Raw genomic sequence first — 20,821 nt, 5'->3', positions numbered from 1 at the left:
TAGAATTCAGGAAAGCCCAGTTCTCTTGTGCACTTGAAAGGCAGGATTAGCATGTAAAAGAGGAGGGAGCAGAGTAAGTGGGTGGGAGGCCAGTGCCAACCTAAAAAAGTATCACGAGGTCTTGTTAGGAAGCCCCCAGTACATCCTTCAAGGACACAGAAGGCTTCTGACAGAGCCATGCCAGCCTCCGTGGCATGTTAGGGAGGCTGCCATTGCTACAGGTGACCCACCAGCCCTTCACAACTTCCTCCCATCCTCGAATGAATGGCTTAGATCCCATCGAGAATGACTCCCCCAGCCTAGTGTACCCAGTGTGGAGCTGGGTTAAGAAGGCATGAGCAGAAGACACCAAGCAAGGGCGTAGATGGTCATGGCAGGTGGGCTGCCCACGTGGGAGCCTCAGTTTGTGCAGTTCCTAATGAGGCTTGACTCGCTACAGACTCTAAGGACCAAACCTCGGAGCACCAAGAAGTATCTACAGTGTGCATCTGTCTCTGTGGAGTTCAGGAACCATGTTGAGAACCATGTAAGGTCTAGGGCAGGCCTCGATAGTCAGGGACACCCCTGGAGGCGAGTTGATGATGCCTCCCCTGCATCACTGCCCTTGCTCTTACCAAACCTAACAAAAGAGATCCAACAGGCCACCTTTAGATACATAATTCACATATCTAGAGGAGGAATGCCAAGCCCTTCATTTGCTGGGCATTCCCAAGTTTTCTCATTCTGTCCTTGTGCAGCTGTGAGGCGTATAGGCCAAAGGAATGATCTGAGACCCAGAAAGCTTGTCCCTTGGTTGAAGTCACCCAGCTATTCAGCAACAGAGCTGGATCCAAATCTCAATTCTTACTATTGCCAGCTCTGTACATTTCACCGCCTCCTTCTTAGAAATAAATTATCTGCTGATGCTAAACGTTTTAGGTCATTTAAGGGATCGTTATTTTTATTCTTTATCCAGGTAACCGTGGTCAATTCTGAAGTTCATTTTCTGGGAAAGTAGCCAGTCTGGGGTTACTGACATTGAGCTCGCAAAGTCTGAACCTTTGTGAACAGAGATCAGTGTATCATATGTAGGCCAAGGAAAGACATCTTAGCCAGTCAGCATTCACAGGCAAGAGCCTCCAGCTAGACACGTTGGGTTGTAGTTAAAGTGTTCAGTCTGTAAATGTGCCTAGCAGGAAATTCAGGTTAAAGAGAACACCAGCAAGGCTTTCCAAAGACCTCTTTTTCATTATGGAACAATATATTCTGAGTCATATAGAACCTTGTTATAACTAAAAATTGGACAATAGGATGCAATCAGTAGATTTAGAAGCCTCAGGTTCAAATCCTGGTTCTGCCACGTAAGTAGCGACATAGCCACTGTCTTGTCTGGGGTGCAGTTTCCTCAGAAGTTAAACAGGCCGTTTATTAAGGATGAAATGAGCATGTCTGGAAACCCAGGGCTTTGTGGCCAAGCTAACATTTGCTGAATGCCTTATTGAAATCTGCCGGGCGCGGTGGCTCATGCCTGAATCCCAGCACTTTGGGAGGCTGAGGCTGGTGGATCACTGGAGGTCAGTAGTTCAAGACTAGCCTGGTCAACATGGTGAAACCCCATCTCTACTAAATATATAAAAATTAGCCAGGCATGGTGGTGGGTGCCTGTAATCCCAGCTACTCGGGAGGCTGAGGCAGGAGAATCGCTTGAACCTGGGAGGTAGAGGTTGCACTGAGTCAAGATCACACCACTGCACTCCAGCTTGGGCGACAAAGCAAGACTCCATCTCAAGAAAAAAAAAAAGAAGTCTGCTACTGGGAAGGTGCCGTTTCTGGCTAGTGGATGGTACTTGCTGACGGTGGGCTTGCAGTAGCAGTGCCCTCTGCCTCGTAAATGGGACCTCTCCCCCTATGCTCCATTTCTCCTTATTTTTCCTCTCTCATGCTTTTGCTTTAGTCTTATTCATTTTGGGGGAAGGGAGGAGATACAGGGGCCCTCGTATTTCTATTTCACCACTTCTCCCCAGTTCCATTTCTGATTTGAAGCAGATTTTTTCCAGCACCTGTGCAGCACTGATAATGTACATGATGTCTGTGGGTCCAGGCCCTGCACACATGGGCCTCAGGTTGGCGATCTGTACCTTGGCCCTTGGTGAGTCATTTAACAAGAACCTCACTGTGTGGGGTCTGCCTCCAGCTTTGTCTGACACATACACAGGCCTGGATGCAAATGGAGTGGAGGTCTCCCCTTTCACTCTCCAGCAAAAATACAGCTTATTTTGGGGAGAGGAATTCTGTCTGCGTAAGGAAGGGCAGGTGCCAGCACTTGTCTTAGGGAGAAGTTTCTCTCAGGGGAAAGGAAAATGGAGCTCTAACAGAGTCACCTCCCCGACCACATGCTGACTCTAAACCCTATCCCAGTATCCGGGAATAAGGTGTTGGATCTGCTCAAGTGTTTCCTTTCTCCTCACTTCCCTCTCCATGCCCACCTTGTTTGGGTGAGCAAAATAAGACAAGGCTATCTTATCTATATGGTGTGCATCTGTCTGAGGGGCAGGCAGATGGCCGGCCTCCGCCTGAGGGGAGGACGAGAGGTCCAGGATCTCTAGGAACATTGCAGAAGGTCTAGGAACACTCCCAGGCCACACATTCAGAGACTCCTGCTTAGTGGCCACTCAGTTGCTCTGTCAGCATCAGCCCTGATGGTAAACGGCAGCTTTTTCTGTAACAGGAAGAAGGTCACTTGCTGCAGGGAGACCCAGCATCACAGGTCATTCAGGAGGTTTCATCTCATGGAGGCTGGAGATTGGAAGGAGGGAGAATGACCACTACTTTCTTTCCCAGGGCCTAGGCAAGAACAGATTGCACTTTGTGGCCAGACATGCTTCTCTGGTGACCATTGACATTTTAGTTGATAGATTTTCTGTTATGGATTCTTCCTTGTATTTTCTGTAGAATCAGGACTCTTTTTTTTTGTTGTTTGTTTTGTTTTGTTTTTTTTTGGAGACGGAGTCTCGCTCTGTCACCCAGACTGGAGTACAGTGGCCGGATCTCAGCTCACTACAAGCTCCACCTCCCGGGTTTCCGCCATTCTCCTGCCTCAGCCTCCCGAGTAGCTGGGACTACAGGCGCCCGCCACCTCGCCCGGCTAGTTCTTTTTGTATTTTTTTTAGTAGAGACGGAGTTTCACCGTGTTCGCCAGAATGGTCTTGATCTCCTGACCTTGTGATCCTCCCATCTCAGCCTCCCAAAGTGCTGGGATTACAGGCTTGAGCCACCAAAAATCAGGACTCTTAAATCTTATGTGTTGCAAACTTGGGTGGTTGATGTATCTGTTAAAAGCCTGCCAGCTGAGTTTCTTGTCCTCATTGTATACAAGTATTGTCGTTGTAGTTCGTCACTGTGGTAGAAATATCAGTGTCCTAGTTCTCTAAGGCCATTCAGAGGTTTCTGGTAGCTGGTACTAAAATGAAATCACTAATAGGAAGAAAAGCTAAATGATAGTAAAACTATTCCTATGAAAGAAACAGAATCCATCTCATCTTTTGCAATAAGGATTTTCCCCCTTGAGACTGAAAAGATCCAAATATATTTTAAAGATAAAATTGTTAAAAGTTAGCAACTAAGTATGAGAAGCAATAGAAAGGAAGATTAAAAGGTACCCCCAAAGTTCTCCAGCTTCAAGATTAGGATCATGGTAATGCTACTGACAGAGCAAGACAGAAGAAAGGGAGATTGTATAGATAAAATCTATAAAATTTACAATGTGCCTAAGTTTTATTAGGCACACTGTGCATATGATACATTCTCTAGATGTAAAGATGGAGGAGGAGATATAGTTCTAGTGCTGGCAGTTGAAGGCTTTTATTCATGTATATGGGCTTTTTTTTTTTTTTTTATTTGAGACGGAGCTTTGCCCTTCTTGCCCAGGCTGGAATGCAATGGCGTGATCTCAGCTCACTGTAACCTCCACCTGCCGCGTTCAAATGATTCTCCTGCCTCAGCCTCCCGAGTAGCTGGGATTACAGGCTAGCACCACCAGGCCTAGCTAATTTTGTCTTTTTTGTAGAGATGGGGTTTCACTATGTTGGCCAGGCTGGTCTCGAACTCCTAACCTCAGGTGATCTGCCCACCTTGGCTTCCCAAAGTGCTGGGATTATAGGCATGAGCCACTGGGCCTGGCCAATATGGAGTTTTATTAAGAGCATACAGTACAAACATATAGAGTCAAGGCTAGATCTTGAGAAAACATGAATCAGTAGAAGCCAGGAAAAAAATTGGAGAAATAATGGAAAAAAGAGAACTTCAGAAATAGTCACTGAAAGAAGGGGAATACAGGAAAAAGACTTATCATTTGGGCTTTATGGTTGATGCATTAAGTCATTGTTTATTGTATTGACTTCCTTCCATAGACCACACAAAAGAAATATAAGCTAAGCACATAATGACCCCTGCCTTCAAGTAGCTCCTAATCCATTTATAATCTAGTCAGTCTCACTCAGTGGTCTTGGTTGTTGTTTATAGAACGTTAAAGAGTAAAACAATCAAAGATAAAACTATCAAAAAAAAAAAAAAAAGAATTCTCCCCCTTGAGGGTGACAAGTGCTGATGGCTCTGACATCCGAGGATGTGAATGGAATAGCATTATGTATGTATTTATTTACTCATTTGTTCATGTTCATGTATTTATTTTTGTTCCTTAAAAAGCAAGACAGTCTTTGAAGAGTATTTTCTAATAAAAAATATAGGCGGAAAACAAGCCTCTGTTTCTAGGGAATTATCATAAACATATAAAAAATACAAGTTCCTGGTGAAAAATTATAGAAACCCCCACAACAGTATTCAGTCACCTAAATTGTGGTAACATTGGTCACTGTTTTAGGGCTGCTGCCAAAAATAAGTTCCCATTCACACCGTTAGCTTTAACTCCTAGAAATCTGGGTTAAAAGTAAGGATAAGAAAGAGGAGTATTGTTTTACGCTGAGAGGCCTGCAAGCCCCAAGACTGACAGGCCAGTGCTGTATGAACACCCAACAAGAAATGAGGAAAAGGAAAATGCCCAAACCTGGGAAGTAGTGTTCATTTTCAGAGGGAATTCTAACGACAACCAGAAAATGAAAGCCAAATTGCCAGTCTAGAAAAGACATCAGAATTTTGTTGAAATTCTTTTTTAGGGTAGAAGAAAAGAATGTCTAGTAAAATGTGATTAGTTATTTGCAGGTGATAGATTTAAAAAGCAATTAAAAACTAGAGATTTTGATTCTCTCTGTCTGTCTCTCACACACACACACTCACTCACTCACTCACTCACTCACTCACTCTGCCCTTCACTCTGTTCTTTGTTCTCTGCAGAAAGACTGTGTATGATCATATGACCATGGCCTCTCCATTCTGAAAAAGAGTCGACTTAAACCAGACTGTACCCGTAGATCTTAGGGTAGTCTTCCTGAAATGCTTGAAAAATTGATCCCTGTTTTTAACAATTTAAGGAGAATCGGTGGAGATTCCTGAGAGCTGAAGAAAGGTCAGATAATTGCTCATTTTTTATAAAAAGGGAAAGAGAAAATTCCAGAAATCAAGGTTTAGAGAAAGTGTCCAGCAATCTGCAGAAATAAGTTGAGGTCATTTTCAGGTGGTATGAGGAGAATCGGGGGTCCTCTTCAGTGAGTTGCTTTTCTGAAATCTCGGCACATGAAAATATGCATGAGTTTATGGTGTCCTCGCCTTGTTCGGTTATAATATCTAGAGCCAAGGGTTCTTAACCTTTTTTGGCTAGTTTGTATATTTTAGTTTTTCTTTGGAAAATGCTTAAATAAATACAGAAACTAATAGCAGCATCTATGTACCCACCATCTATGATTGACTAATTTTGTTAACAGTTTGTCCTATTTGCTTCAGATGCTTATATTTTAAAGAAACATATCAGTAATAAAATTTGTATCTATTCCCACTCCCATTCTCTCTTTCCCCCTGTTATAGATGCCAGTGACTGTCACGATTTCAGCGTTCTTCGTCTTTTGTGGGTCATGGGCCCCTTTGAGCTAAAAGCCCTGGGTCCTTTCTTGCCTTCTGCAACCATCATCAAAGAAGCATCAGCACAGACACACAGAATGATCCTCAAACTGTTAAGAGGAGTCACAGACCCACAAAACCTAGTTAGAACCTTTTGGTATTTAGAGACTGCAAATGGAGAACCCCTGCCTGGGGAATCTTTTAGATAATTCAGTTAACTCTCAGCAAGCATAGGATCTAATTTGGACAGAGCCATCTCCCCGCTGCCCCGAGAGCTGCTTTATGACGCTTTAGAGATGTCCATTTGAATGATGGTGGCCTCCTGCATTTGCTGTGTGGTGGTTGATCATAGAGGATTTGTATTGCAGGACAAAAAGCAGCTACTTTGCCTCTGCAACTATCCCAGTTCAATATTTCTGCAAAACCACAGTTTGAGATCTTTGGCAGGGATAAAATTACCCTCGCTTCCACTGGCAGAGCTTTAATTTGGATCTGTCTATTGTCTGCTATCAGAAATCATGTTGACTTAATGGCAGAATAAAAATAGAACTCCTCTTCTCCTCGTTATCTAAAGCTCAGGTTCTTTATCGGGGCTGTTCCCTGTCTGCGGGCCGTCATGGTGTACGCTGCTCACCAAGGGTGCTCCTTTTAGAAACAAGTCTTTCATCATTCCACTTTGTGGGAATGTTGGTAGAAGTATGTGAACAAACATCCTTCCCTTGTCTTTAGCTTAGGGGAAAATCATTCCATCTTTTACCTTTAATTATGAGTGTCCCTACCATACCTTTAACCCTTTGCTTATTCGTGCTGTGTTGGCCACTTTAAAGAAACCATTTAACAATGCCTGTGGACTGCTTAGCTACTGAGATCCTGAGCCATAACTATTAATAACCTAGTAGTCTTACAGCGTATATTGTTTCAGATAAATATGGTACAAGCCTTTTGCAATTAAGTGGTGACAGATGCCACCATCTAAGTCTAGAGCAGTGGTTCACAACTATGGCCACATAGGAGAGGCACCCAGGGGAACTTAAAAAATTCTTATGCCCAGGCCACACACCGGAACAATTCTGTCAGTAGCTCTTTATGTATATATTAATTTATATAATCTCACCACAGCTCTACAAGGGAAGTCTGTTGTGGTCACTTAATAAACTGAGGCTTAGAGAGAGGATAAGTACCTGTACATTGACATTGACTGCTGAACCTGTGCCTAACTAAATTGCCTGCCCACTGACTGTCTTGGAAAGTAAAAGGCATTTATCCCCCTTCCTTCTATTTCTCCATGGCTCTAGTGTTCTTTTGGAACTGGTCTAGGAAGCCGTCATGGTAGGACTTGTCCCAGTAATGTATTGGTCTGCTTTTCATTCATTCATTCATTTGTTCATTCAAAGGTCTGTGCTGAGTTCTTAATATCTGCAGAATTATATATGTGTGTGTGTGTGTGTGTGTGTGTGTATATATATATATATATAGGCCCTAGTGTGAGAGAATGAGAATCACAGAGCAGCTGGAATCATCATGGAACAGTAGCAAATATGAAAGAAGTGTAAAAGATTATAAGAGGAGGGAGGATGAGGATAGATGCCTGTGAAGTAATGCTCAGAGATTATTGACGAATCCATTTGTGCATATGCATAATGTCATCTCTACACTGCTGTGTCTAGGGCTGGTCATGGTGTAACCCATATTGACTCCTCTGATCTGTTTTTTTCTAAGCTTTCTCTATAGTCATGGTGCAAAGGGGTTAGTCCTGGGGTCTAAAAACCATCTTTCCAGATTCCTGAGAAACCCTATGCTACTACCTGGGCAGGGGAAAGGAGTGTGGGGCACCAAGAAGGGAATTAACATTTAATACATGTCTGTTGTGTTCCAAGCGTTGTGAGAAATACTCTCCATGTGTTATTCTTTATCTTTTTTTTTTTTTTTTTTTGAGATGGAGTCTCGCTCTGTTGTCTAGGCTGGAGTGCAGTGGCGCAATCTCGGCTCACTACAACCTCTGTCTCCTAGGTTCAAGCAATTCTCCTGCCTCAGCCTCTCGAAGAGCTGGGATTACAGGCATCCGCCACCACACCCAGCTAAGTTTTATATTTTTAGTAGAGACGGAGTTTCACCATGTTGGCCAGGCTGGTCTCGAACTCCTGACCTCAGATGATCCACCCGCCTTAGCTTCCCAAAGTACTAGGATTACAGGCATGAGCCACCATGCCCGGCCTCCATTTGATTTTTATGCCAGCCCTGAGACATAGGCATTATCCCAGCTTTACAGATGAGAAAACAGGTTTAAAACCAGTAATGTATGAAGGCAGGTTTGAACACAAGTTTGTTCATTTCCAAAGCTGATGTTTTGTCCTCTACTTAGAGGCTCCAAAATTGTGCAGAGATAGACAGCAGTTACACTTCTCTCCCGACTGTCTGAACCTTTCTAAATCTGAAGATCACCTTTGGGAAACATGAGAAAGAGATAACAGGAAAGAGCCCTGGAAGAAGAATTTCAGCATGAGGAAGGGATAGGATGGTGTGCACCGGAATTTAGATCCCTGGTGGAAGATGGGGAAGAGCTGTCATCCTGTGTCATAGTTCCATTCATGGATGAGTTTGAGAAGAAATCAGCTGGGGATGTCTTAAAGGTGTTTAGGATTCTCAGTGCCTTTTTTTAAATCCATAAAAAACAGAAAGCAAAAGACAAGTTTTAAAAAACTTTGAACTAATTCAAAAGAGGGCAAATCCTCAGGGCTTCTCCCAGGAGAGCTTGCAGTCAGAACTCTGGAAATGGATTATTTTCTCAAGAATGATCCTCCTGATCAGTTAGTTGTTGCTCACTAGGGATTTTGTCTCTAGGACTTGAGTGGCACATTTCCTCTGGTCCTTTATTTTTGTCACAAGTACTGATTGGCCCCTAGCCTGGGGCTTTTGCCTTTACTCAGCATGTTCTTTTTTTATTTTTATTTATTTATTTTTTTAAGAGACTGAATCTCTCTCTGTGGCCCAGGATGGAGTGCAGTGATGCAACCACTGCTAACTGCAGCCTTGACGTCCTGGGCTCAAGAGATCCTCCCACCTCAGCCTCCTGAGTGGTTGGGATACAGGTGTGTGCCACCGTGCCCAGCCAATTTTTAATTTTTTTTTTTAAGAGATGAGGTCTTGCTATGTTGACCAGGCTGGTCTTGAACTCCAGGGCTCAAGCAGTCCTCCCACCTCGGCCTCCCAAAGTGCTGGGATTACAGGTGTGAGCCACTGTACCCAGCCAGAATGTTCTTAAAGTTTGGGTGATTTTCAGGTGCATGTGTGTGTTTTATGTACAAATAAAGGATAAATGAAGGTCCAAATAAAAGACAAGTGAGGACTTTGTCTCCTTTGTGATCTTTAGGAGCTATGTCAGAAGGGACCTTAGAGGCGCCACTGGTTCCCAGCGTTTTATTTCTCACACGGGGAGACTGAAACCCAGTGAGTCTTAAGCGTTTTCCACAAGATTCTGAAGTCACTCGGGACAGAGATGCAACTTAAAACCAGGCTGCCTGACTCCACATCCCCCAGGAGAAATGTGCTTCTTTCTTGTCTCAGTGGTTACTAACCCCCCATGCCTCTGACTTGTTCTTCACCTGTAGATTCTTCAGAAACCAACCCCAGAACTCAAGCAGCAGCTGGCCGCTTTCTCCAAGCGAGTGGCCGGTGCTGTGACGGAGCTCATCCAGGCGGCGGAAGCCATGAAAGGTAGGCTGGATTCTTATGTCTTGGTGGAGGGCAGCCCTTCCAGGCAGTGCTAATATAGCAGACTGCGCAGAGGAAAAGCACAGTCTACACGGGCCTTTAGCTGGCAAATGCAGCTGGGAATAGAGTGAGGATTTTCTGCAAGCAAATGGGTTTAGAGTTAGCTTGAAAAAGTAACATCCTCCCTGAAGCAAGTCTTTTCTCTAGTCTTTGTATTAAGTGCTTCTACTTAAATGGTATCCTCCACCTAGAACTATTCACTTCCCTTAGGAGTCTCCCCATTGCTTTTTTGTCTGCATTTTCATTCATCAGGATATTTATTCTCCTTCAAATAATACTTCATGTTTTGAAAATGATGCTATCTGACAACATTGTTTGGACACCCTTTATGCTTACATAGAAGCAGTCAACTCACCTGGGAAAGATCTTCTCACCAATTTCCTTTACTCTGAATTAAGGTGAGGGGTCATTCCTCGTGGGTTCCAGGGAGAAGAGAATGGCAAATTCCTGTGTGACCTACAGCATAGTCTAGTGTCTCCTGAGGATGCTTACTTATATTCGTGAGCTTTAAGTTCAAAGTCAAAGCAAGGCTCAAGCCTTGGTCCGTGAGATCACTTTTGAAGCTGCCTGGTGACTGCCTTGTGGTAGGGCCATACACACAACTGATTTAGAAAACCAGGATTAGCACCCCCACCCCCATCCAGATGGCCTTTATGAGAGACAGAAGGAAGGTTCCTTAGGACAATGCAGGTCAGGCTCCTGGAGCCTTCATGCATGCAAATCCAGATATTGTTTGTAATTAAGCCAGTGCCCTGAGGTCTGCAGCTACCAAGAATCACTTTCTTTTGGACTGATTCTAGGAACAGAGTGGGTGGATCCAGAAGACCCAACTGTCATTGCAGAAACAGAGTTACTGGGGGCTGCAGCATCCATCGAAGCTGCTGCTAAGAAGTTAGAGCAACTGAAGCCAAGAGCAAAACCAAAAGTAAGTGTTCATTTATGGTTGGCTGTCCGGTGTCAGTGGGTTCTTCCAGTGGGTGGCTGTGAAATGGAGCTAGGAGTGCTGCAGGGAGCTTGACTCCTTCCTCATGGTCAGATTAGCAAGTGGAAAACCGGATCTACCTGCCTGGCACTACTTTAGAGTATGGGGAAAAAATGGCCGATGAGTCTAAGTTAACCACCCAGAAAAGTACCTCTGTGTATCCAAAGGAAGAATTGGGGCATTTGCAGTCTTGATTTAGTTCCATTATCTAAAGCAGGTATTGGATGCTTTCTGTCGGAAGTTGCTGTTACTGGAGAGGAGATTGTTAGCCTCCAATTTTCTGGTTTCTCTTTTGCTTTTTACAAAGAAATAGCACTGCTGGGAATCAGAGGGCAATGAGAACTTCAAAAGTGCACCCATTCCAGGCTTTTTCAGTGTATGCTGGAGGTGATGGGTAGCTGGTATGTTTTTTCCATCTATGTTTGTCATGTAGATAAATGTTTAAAACTTAAGATTATAGGTATATGTGAAGAGAAATAGCCATTTAAAGGAAAGAGATACTTTTAGATTAGGCAGGAGGAAGGATGCTTTCTAAATAAAAGGATGACAAACTAGTGCTATCTCCAGGGGCAAAGCCCCCACCCTGTTAAACTAATACCTCCTACCCCACCTTCCATGGCTGTCTTCAGCAGGAAAATGGTAGAACCAGAGGAGGCCTCTTTTTCTTCCTATTCAAGTAAGTCCCTGGTGTGGTGCATTGTAACTCACCTATTTCCAAGGACCCAGATATATTAGGAAATAATATTTGGCTTTTCTCCTCGAAAGAGGGCTGGATTTCACCAATTTAAGTATACCTAAAAATTTACCTATTTTTGTAAGACCAAGGGATGGAGTCTGGGCCCTGAAACAGATCAGAGCACTCAAAAGCAGTGCCTGGGCCTGTGTAGTGTATGAAATAAACACAGACTGAGTCTGTTCAGCTTGGGAACATTCTTAAAACTTTCGAGTGTTCACAACCAACCTCCTAACAGTCACTCTGGACTTGGTAAAGGCACATAAATGTTTTCTCATCAAGATGTAACTTAAGGATTTGGGCTTCTGATTTTGGGGTTTACCGGGGTTCTCTCTGCTGGCCTCTACCTGAGAGTCTTGGGTTGGCTGATATTGCTGAGTTTTTCTTGCAAACTTAAGAGCCAAGTGTGGGTGCCGGGACAACTCCATTTTCTGGTTGTGCCTTTGTTTCTGCTTTGTCAGGCAAGTTAATCGTGAATGAAAAGTGTACTTTAGACTTAAGAGTCAACCATTAACTAAGATTTAGAGGTTTGGTGCATAATGTTTTTCCATTTCCTCGTCTGATTTATCACGAGTGGCCTTTCTTGGGGAGGGCTCTGTCCACTAATGCCGAAGCCATGTCAGTTGACACATTCGTTCTCCTGGAGAATTAGCCTGGTGCTAATTTAACATTAACACTTCCCCATATTCTAAGAGCTCCTGTCTCAATGTCTTGCCCTTTGTCCTTCCTCAGGGTCCTTCTGAGCTCTTGTCTGTCTCTGAATCCTGGTTTCCCCCTGTCTGGTCTTTCACTTAACGATTCCAGATGGGAAAACAAAATTATTAAAGTTCCTACCCCATAGGATTATGGTTATAATAATTAAATAAGATAGTATAAGAACACTGCCTGACATACAGTGAGACTCAGTAAATAGTAACTGTATCACCATTATTATCACCATCGTCACTGAAAATATGTGTCTGGGACTTTTTCCCTAGGAAATGCCTGAAAACAGAAAGCTCACATTGTTCAATTGCCAAGCATGTGCCAGGCAGTCTTCTAGGTACTTTATGAGAGTCACTCATCTGATCCTTTCAAAAAGTCCATTAGAATCAGAAGCACCAAAAGGCAAATTACCTTGCCATGGTCAGAGCACCGTCACTCAGTTGGGAGGGCTATGTATGGCCCTGGGTGGCAGTTTCAGTCCATACCAGCCCGTTTCCCTACCCCATTGTCAGAGAAGGCTGGTCTAGTCCCACAAGGGCCATTTGTAGTTTATGTGTGCCCTTTGAGCTACTAATCCCACCTCTGGGAATCTCTCCTGAGGAGGAAATCCAAGAGGGGAAGAAAGTTGTGTGCCTGTGAGAGAGTTGTCCCTTGCAGCCTTGTCGGTAGTAATGAGCAGTTGGATGTGGACCAAGTGTCTCCTCGAAGGAATATTATGCAGCTGTGAAAAAATAATGGTTGCTAGGACTGTGTAGCATGAAGAAAATGCTCATGGTATAACAGAAAGGATGCAGAATTATATACTCATTATGATTACAACTCTAAAAGCCCACAGATGAAAAAAAAATAAGTAGGGAATGTACAAGAATGAAGATGGAATTGGGATGATGGAAGGGTCTGTGTTTTAGCATTTTATAAAACAAAGGTTTAAAAATAACCGCACCTTAAAAATTAATGGTGACTGCTGAAGCGGGCCAGTGAGGACTCCCTACAGTACTCCAGGATCATATAGCCTTTGTGTTTGCATCGAGGATTTTTATAGGAAGGCCAAGGAATCCTTCGGCCAAGGTCAAGGTTACCACAACTGATGATGTGAATCCTTTGAGGGTTCCTACCTTAGGCCACTCTCATCATATTAGGAAGGGTGGTGGGTACTTCTAGAATGCTTTACAATGGTCTCAAGTCTTTCTCTGCCTGATGACCAGAGGCAGGCATTATCTATGAAACTGTTTTGGAAAACCTTCAACCCAAACCACAGTTTTTGTGCCTAATAGGGCAATCCACATTGCAATAACTTTTGCATGAAATAAAATATCCTCCTTGCCTTTATAAAGGAGTTTATTTCCCCAATTAAAAAACAATAACAACAATCTGCACCAAAAGCAGCCAGTCTTTTGAGGTTAATCACTTCTCTCCATTCTCTCCCAAAATGTTAAAAAAATCCTCAGGGTACTGTAAGTAAACAATTGCTTATTACATCCCTATAACCCTACCCTTGCACACACACATGCCCTCCGTATAATATGGATGTATCTTCCTTCTGGGGAGTATTCACACTGCTTTCAGGAAGAGTTTGGGGAGGGACAGTAATTTTGTCAAAAATGCTCTGCTCAGCACATTCTCAGGTTGCCTGTTTTTAAAGGAGAGGCTCATGGTTTATGATGATGATTCTGGTATATTTCCACCTCAGGCTCTTAAAACTTAAGCATCACTTTTTGCCTGGAATCTCCCAGACATGCACTGTTGAATCCGCTGTTCACCTGGGGAGTTGAGAATGTCAGTGAGCGCTGGTGCATGTGCTGACAGTATTGTTAATGGCGCCGTTTCCACACCTGCAGGCAGACCTGTGCTCCAAAGACAGGTATCGGAGTTGCTGCAAAAGTGACCACCCCCTGCAGCCGTAACCTTCAATACTGTGCCTAGTCTCGAGCTCAGTCAAACCTGGATGCCTTTTCTGCAGGCCTCTGTGTGATATGTTTGATATATTAGGTTGTTATTTAATCCAACTATATATCAAACATATTCCTACAGTGTCTTGCCCTGTCTCCGGGGGTTCCTAATAAAGTTTATAAGGCAACAGGAAAGAACATGTTAAAATCACAAGTAGATTTAGAAGACGGAGCACTCATTACAATTCATGTTATCTTCTATTTCTTCTTGTAGCATTTGAGACCTGTGTCAGTATTACTAGATTATTTGCTTATTATAGAAACATTATTTAAGTATTGATGTTTCATAAGAGCCTGGGGTATTTTGTGCGGCTTAGTTTTGTGCAGTGATGAATCCTTCAGGAATTCAATATGCTCAGTGGAAAAAACGGTTCCAGCCCATGTCTATGAGACATAAAATAAAGGTCAGGATTATAGCCTCAAACACATCTAGATTTATATTTCATTTTGGTTCATTTTTATCCTGATCTTCAATTTAGAAGTTCATGTCAGGGTTTCAGCAAAAATTCAAGGAGCACAAATCAGTTTTCTATACTACTTCCCTTTCCACTCACGGTAACAGAATGTATAAAGCAAATCCGCTATACCAGCTGCATGGATACTGAGTCAGTGAGCCTTATACAAACCTTGGATATAGGACTAAATGTATCTCATGAAGGTAATATAATGTTGACTGAACTCTTGAATTTCTTGTTATAGGTGAACTTGTCAGTGGAGGTTGGTAATATTTAGAATAAGCCAACAGGCAGAAAGTAATTTCATAGCCTAATTGACTGTGGCAGGAAGTTTGGGATTATGATATAGAAAACATTTTTTCTGGTACATAACAGCCTTCTTTGGTTGGTTTTGACCTCTTCCTTAGAGAAAAGCCTGTGAAGTATGTGTGAGTTCATTCTGAGTTCTCTCAACAAAATACTTTGTGAGCACTGCTTTCTGGAAAGAGAACTACTGTGCTCATAGCTCAGTGTTGTGGAGGAGAAAAGGTGTGAGCAAGTGGTTTAAACAGGTCAGTCATGAAAGCTTCCCCTTACTGTGTCTAGAAGTCATTGCCACATTGCTTACAAGTGAATGCATAGTGACAGGGTTGCCAACAGCAGCATCAGAGAGGTGATGACACAGGAGAGGGTCCTGTGATGTTGGAGTCCTGGCTTCTGGAGTTACACAGTGGAACCTGTCTCTGGAATCCTTCTCCATTGAGAAGCGATCTGTGTGTGTCAGCAGGTGCTCTGTCAGGCGGGTTTCAAGATGCTGCCCCAGTCAGTCCCTCCTTTACACAGCTGGAGAACACTGGTTTTGGTTTTGAGTCCAGTTACATTGTTTGACTGAAATGGCAAATGGCCATGGAAAAGAGACGGAAGTTATTACGAACAAAGAAAACCATGGTTTCAAACGGACCTGCAGATGAAGCCCATTTGTTTGAATTGATGTGATTTTCTTGTTTCTTTGGGTGACTTTGTCACTGACCAGCATGTTTTCTGTAGTGATAAATATGGTGAAGGGAAAAAGGAACCAACTGTTCAGGGAGAAGGACAAATACAGCATTTTCTATATGGCTGCACATGAGCTTTGAGTGGCACTCATTGGTTCCAGACCAGGAGCATACCGGGTGTGAAAAGCAAGTATGGGGCCGGGCGTGGTGGCTCACACCTGTAATCCCAGCACTTTGGGAGGTCGAGTCGGGCGGATCATTTGAGGTCAGGAGTTCGAGACCTGCCTGACTAACATGGTGAAACCCTGTTTCTACTAAAAATACAAAAAAATATAAATAGGCCGGGCATGGTGGCACACACCTGTAGTCCCAGCTACTCAGGACTGAGTATGCTTGAACCTGGGAGGAGGAGGTTGCAGTGAGCTGAGATCGGGCCACTGCACTCCAGCCTGGGTGACAGAGTGAGACTCTGCCTCAAAAAAGTAAATAAATAAGAAAAGCAAGTATGGGAGACTCCCCTCCAGGGTAGACCAGCAGGCCCTTGTCAGACCCTTCACAGACACATAAAGGGGGCTTAAGATGTAGGGAGTTTATCTGATAAGTCTTGGGAGAAGAACCCTGTTATCTTTTGTCTGTGCTTCCTATATTGACATTCAGGGGCCCCTAAACAGAAACAGTGATGAAAAGATGATTCCAGTGGAATTGCTTTTCATTTTGAAAACAAAAATAAAGCAATGGATACTGTGGGAAAACGAATCCCAAGATCCTAATCAGGCAAGTGCAGACCTTTTCCAATGGACGGTGCATGAACTCGCGCGTATTCCTCGGGTGCAGAGGGTGTGGTCCCTTCCCAGTCACAGGCACAGCCATTTGGCAGTTTCTTTCTCTGTCACCCATCTTGCCTGTTTAAGGTCTCTCCGGAGCTTTCCCTGAGATAAGGCCAGCTGTTCATGCCTGGCTCTTGGCAGTTCCAGTTGTTCTGGGAGGTTTCCCTTTTGTTAGAACTAGTGAAGGTGGCAGTCCTGAAGCCACCCCATCCATGGGTCCTGCAGAAGAGAAGCTGATCTAACCCTTGCACAGTTTGGGGCTTTGCATACAGGCTAAGGCCTCCCTCAAGGCACCTCTCAGTTCAATACCAGAAGCAAACTAGTAGCAGCCAAACTCGCAACCAAAAAAAGAGAAATGTGGCTGCCTGCTCCACTCCGGCTTCCAACTGGCAGGAAAATGCCTCACTCCTGTTGTGGGAGTTCTAGGCCTTGGCCTCCTTTTTTCCCTCAAGGACATTTAAATTAAATGCAAAATGTTCACACTTTGAAAAATATATAGCCAAGAGGATTTTTTTAAAGTTTCTGATGCACCATGACCTTATTTTTAGTAGCAGGCGTTCTGCACGACTCTTGAGTAACGCAGAGCAAAGCCTGAGACCCCGCTGGAAAGATGACACTGGGGTGATTCTTCAGTTTGTGGAGCCAGTTGTAAGAAGGGCAACCATTGTGTTTTTAGCTCTCAACAAGGCATTCCCTCAAAGGAAGTTTTCAGGGAGGAAGGCAAGGCCTTTGGCCATCTGCAGTGGGTGCCGTATGCTCCTTCACCTTCAAGTTCATTGGGGAAAGGAACTCTGGGGGGTTACAGGGCATAAAGAAATAGGCCAAGGAAAAGACCATGGGTGGACATTCTCTTCCCCTGCCCAACACTTGCCCAAGACCTGACAGGGACCGTGAGCAGGGGAAGTGGGTAAGGATGTTGAGGAGCAGGGGCAGTGGCGGATGTTGGTAAGGATGTTGAGGAGGAGGCCAAGAGAGATCAGAAGAGAAAAACTAGTTCCTGCTTATTTTAGTCACCGCCTTCTAAGAAGTTTAATTTGGAACTGTCCATGTCTAGGCAAAAGGACCAGGAAGGTTGAGTTGCTCCTCAAGTGACAATCAGAAAACTGAGTAACTGATACCTGGAGAAGGGCAGCAAAGACCCCACAGTCACATGGTCAGAGTACAGAGCAGTGACTACCACCCAGATTGTCCCACTCCTGGTTGGGTGCTGAGAGAGAAGCTGGCGCCCATCTGTGCTGTTTGTTACTTGACGCTTACTGATTTGTGGGTTTTACTTATAATTAATTTAGGCTGTAATCAGAAATAGCAAGAAGAATTTTTATTAGAATTATGAGTACATAACAGGGTTTAGACAGAGGAACAGATTCATTTAGCCCCAAACCTGAAAAAAACAATTTTTGATAATGAAATTAATTGCTAATGGTTTTTGAGCATCTCCTACGAGTCAGCCATGCTTTACATATACTAATCATGTACTTGTAATGACCCCATCAGATAGATTAGAAGGGGAAGTAGGCTTAGAAGATGAATGAATTAGTCTAGTCTGAAGACCATGTTCTCAGAATCCATGAAAGGCCAAACGCCAAAAGAAAAAATGAGGAAAGGCTGTCCCTTTTCCCTCCTCCTTTTACCTTCTCCACTTTCCATACCACTTCCCCTATCGCCACCATTTCCTCTTCCAGGGGAAATACAGCTCCTGAAACTTTAAACCCATCAGAGCAAACATATAGGGGTCTCAAAGTGGGAAACGGGAAGGGAGTCAACCCAATATGTGGTCTTTCCCAAGAGGGATCTCAGCAGGCCACTGACTTTTTAAAGGGTGAGCAGGGAAGAGGTCAACTACAGGGTGCTCAGACCTTTCTAGAAGCTAGGGATAAATCTATCCTCTGCAAGAGCTGGCTAGACAGCCCAGGAAAGACAATTGCTAAGAGCTGGTGGGCATCTGGCCAAATAGCCTTTTCAAGTGGAGGGGAAGGGGGAAAAGAACAGTGTATCAAGGGAGAAGATAGATTCAGCATGCAGAGGCAGCAGCACACACCTTCATTAGGCAGAGTAGATGCTTAGTTTGTACATCTGTTCACTCTTTTTCCCAGTGCTGTCTTGTTAAGAATGCCTCTTGGTAAAATGCCACTGTGTTTACATTTGTATGTCCATGTATGACTAAATGTCACAAACTCTGAATTCTAGTTGAGGGATGCAAGTAGAGTGTACAATTAACAACCCATGGCCTTAAACGGGGCAGGAACCTGCTCATAGCTGTGTGTGCATCTGTCCACCATGGCTCAGGAGTGGATGCTAATGATATGGATGCTTACTCTGTGTATTTCTCCTTCTCCAACCTTGTGCATTGTGCTCTGGCTGAACTCTGGAACTTGGGAAACTCGTTTTGAATGGATATATTCATTCAGCAAATGTTGATCATCACATGGGCTCCTCCGCCTGATTTGCCTGATTTTGTGCTGGAGAAACCTAGGTTGGATAAAACACAGTCTTGCCCTGGAGGGGATCACAGGCTGGTAGGATTAAGTTAACTGCTGTTTGTTTTCCTGAGTCCAGGCCAGCATTTCCTACAGAGTAGTGCGTAACCACCTCTGTAAGAAATACAGAGTCCTGGCTCCCACCTCAGACCTACCAAAACAGCGTCTGCATCTTTACACCAGATTCTCAGGTGATTCTGCAGCGAGGACTATCCATTTGTTTATTTATTTTTCTTTAAAATTTTTTTTCTGGTTGGTTTTTGAGGGTACATAATAGGTATGTATATTTATGGGATACATGAGATGTGTTGATACAGGCATTAGCTAAAATAGACATACCCAGGACTGGGTGATACATAAAGAAAAGGTTTAATTGACTCAGTTCCATATGGCTGGGGAGGTCTTACAGTCATGGTGGAAAGTGAAGGGGAAGCAAGATACGTCTCATATGGTGGCATAAGACTTATTTATGATCACGAGAACAGCACAGGAAAGACCTGCCCCCCGATTCAGTTACCTCACACCAGGTCCCTCCCATGACATATGGGGATTCTGGGAGCTACAATTCAAGATGAGATTTGGGTTGGGACACAGCCAAGCTAGTCACCCTGTTATGCTATCACATAGTAGGTCTTATTCTATTTTTTTGGACTGAATGAACCACTCCTACCTCCCAGCCCCTCACTACCCTTCCCAGCCTCTGAGAACCATCCTTCTCTCTATGTCCATGAGTTCAATTGTTTTGATTTTTAGATCCCACAAATAAGTGGGAACATGCAATGTATGTCTTTCTGTGCCTGGCTTATTTCACTTAACATAAGGATCTCCAGTTCTAGCCATGTGGTTGCAAATGGCAGGATCTCATTCTTTTTTGTGGCTAAAGACTATCCTGTTTAATGAAACTATTATCCTGTTTAATGAAACTATTTTCTTAAGTTCCTTGCTTTAGCTTGATGCCAGTAGTTATAAAGAAATATAAATAACTACATGCACAGGATTAGTCATCATCTGTAAAAGATTTTAGTGGGTCTTTACATGATCCAATTGCTGAAAGAATGAAAAACCCAGAAGTGAGGATTCCATTGTCCCCTCTGTAAACCAGAGGGACAGATCTGACTGACCCTGGTCAGGTCAGTAACATCTCAGCTAAAGAGGACCTTAAGACACCAATGAACTGAGCCTCTCTGGTGAAGAGGTGGGAATGAGAGCTCCGTGAGAGGGGCCCAGCCTCCAGATTCTTCCCCAGAGTCACTGTGCACCACGTTGCTCCTCTTAGTCTCCCAGTCTCTCAGCTGCAGTGGGGACTGTTCCATTAACAAATTCTGCATTTTCATTGTGATCCTTTTATCTAGGAAAGTCCTTTGAAGACCAAGCGAATTCTGTTTCTCTCCTTGTGATGTGGTTAAGTGTGTGTCCTTCCTACCTTCTCCTTTATTCCATTCTGCATGCTGGTGGGAGCTGGAACTGATGGGGCACCTGGGTTTTTGACCACGTCTCCTTGGCTTGGGGAGATCCCATTTTCTCTAAGGCTAGAAGTTGTAGGGTATGAGGACGCATTAAGTATTGGTGTCTGATTTCAGCAGTAGAGATAGGGTGGGTAGTGCATCTTAGTCATAAACCTGGCATACAGGAAAATAGGGACCAGCAGTCAGAAGGCAGGTCTCATCAGGATACTCTGCCCAAACTCTAGCATCTAACATTAGCCCTCCATCCCTGTGCCATCCCAGTCAGCTTTTTTAGGGAGAATCTCTAATACTTTCTAATCGGAGCAGATGTCTCCCAGAGATAAGGCCTTCTGCCGTGTCTGTTTTAAAGCATAGTGATGTTATGAAAAGAAAAATAAAAACTCATCAAAGAGCATTACAATAGTTGCCATTACCAGAAAAATCTGTGGGTGTCAAAAATGTTTCCAAGTTGAATATTACAAGCAAGTGTTTTTTAAAAAACAAAAACAAAACAA

At 43.7% G+C, this 20,821-nt stretch overlaps 1 protein-coding gene across 1 annotated transcript in view; it reads left to right on the top strand.

Annotated features, from left to right (window-relative positions):
- Positions 1-20,821, top strand: part of TLN2 (talin 2) — a 284,115-nt gene that overhangs the window by 252,579 nt on the left and 10,715 nt on the right. The window contains exons 53-54 of the mRNA XM_011940468.1: positions 9,597-9,702; positions 10,560-10,684. Coding sequence (XP_011795858.1) covers positions 9,597-9,702; positions 10,560-10,684 — 231 coding nt within the window. The remainder of the gene's footprint in view (positions 1-9,596; positions 9,703-10,559; positions 10,685-20,821) is intronic.

This window comes from Colobus angolensis, unplaced genomic scaffold (assembly GCF_000951035.1).
Source record: "Colobus angolensis palliatus isolate OR3802 unplaced genomic scaffold, Cang.pa_1.0 Scaffold19, whole genome shotgun sequence".
NCBI lineage: Eukaryota > Metazoa > Chordata > Mammalia > Primates > Cercopithecidae > Colobus > Colobus angolensis.
This window is presented reverse-complemented; position numbering and strand designations above follow the sequence as displayed.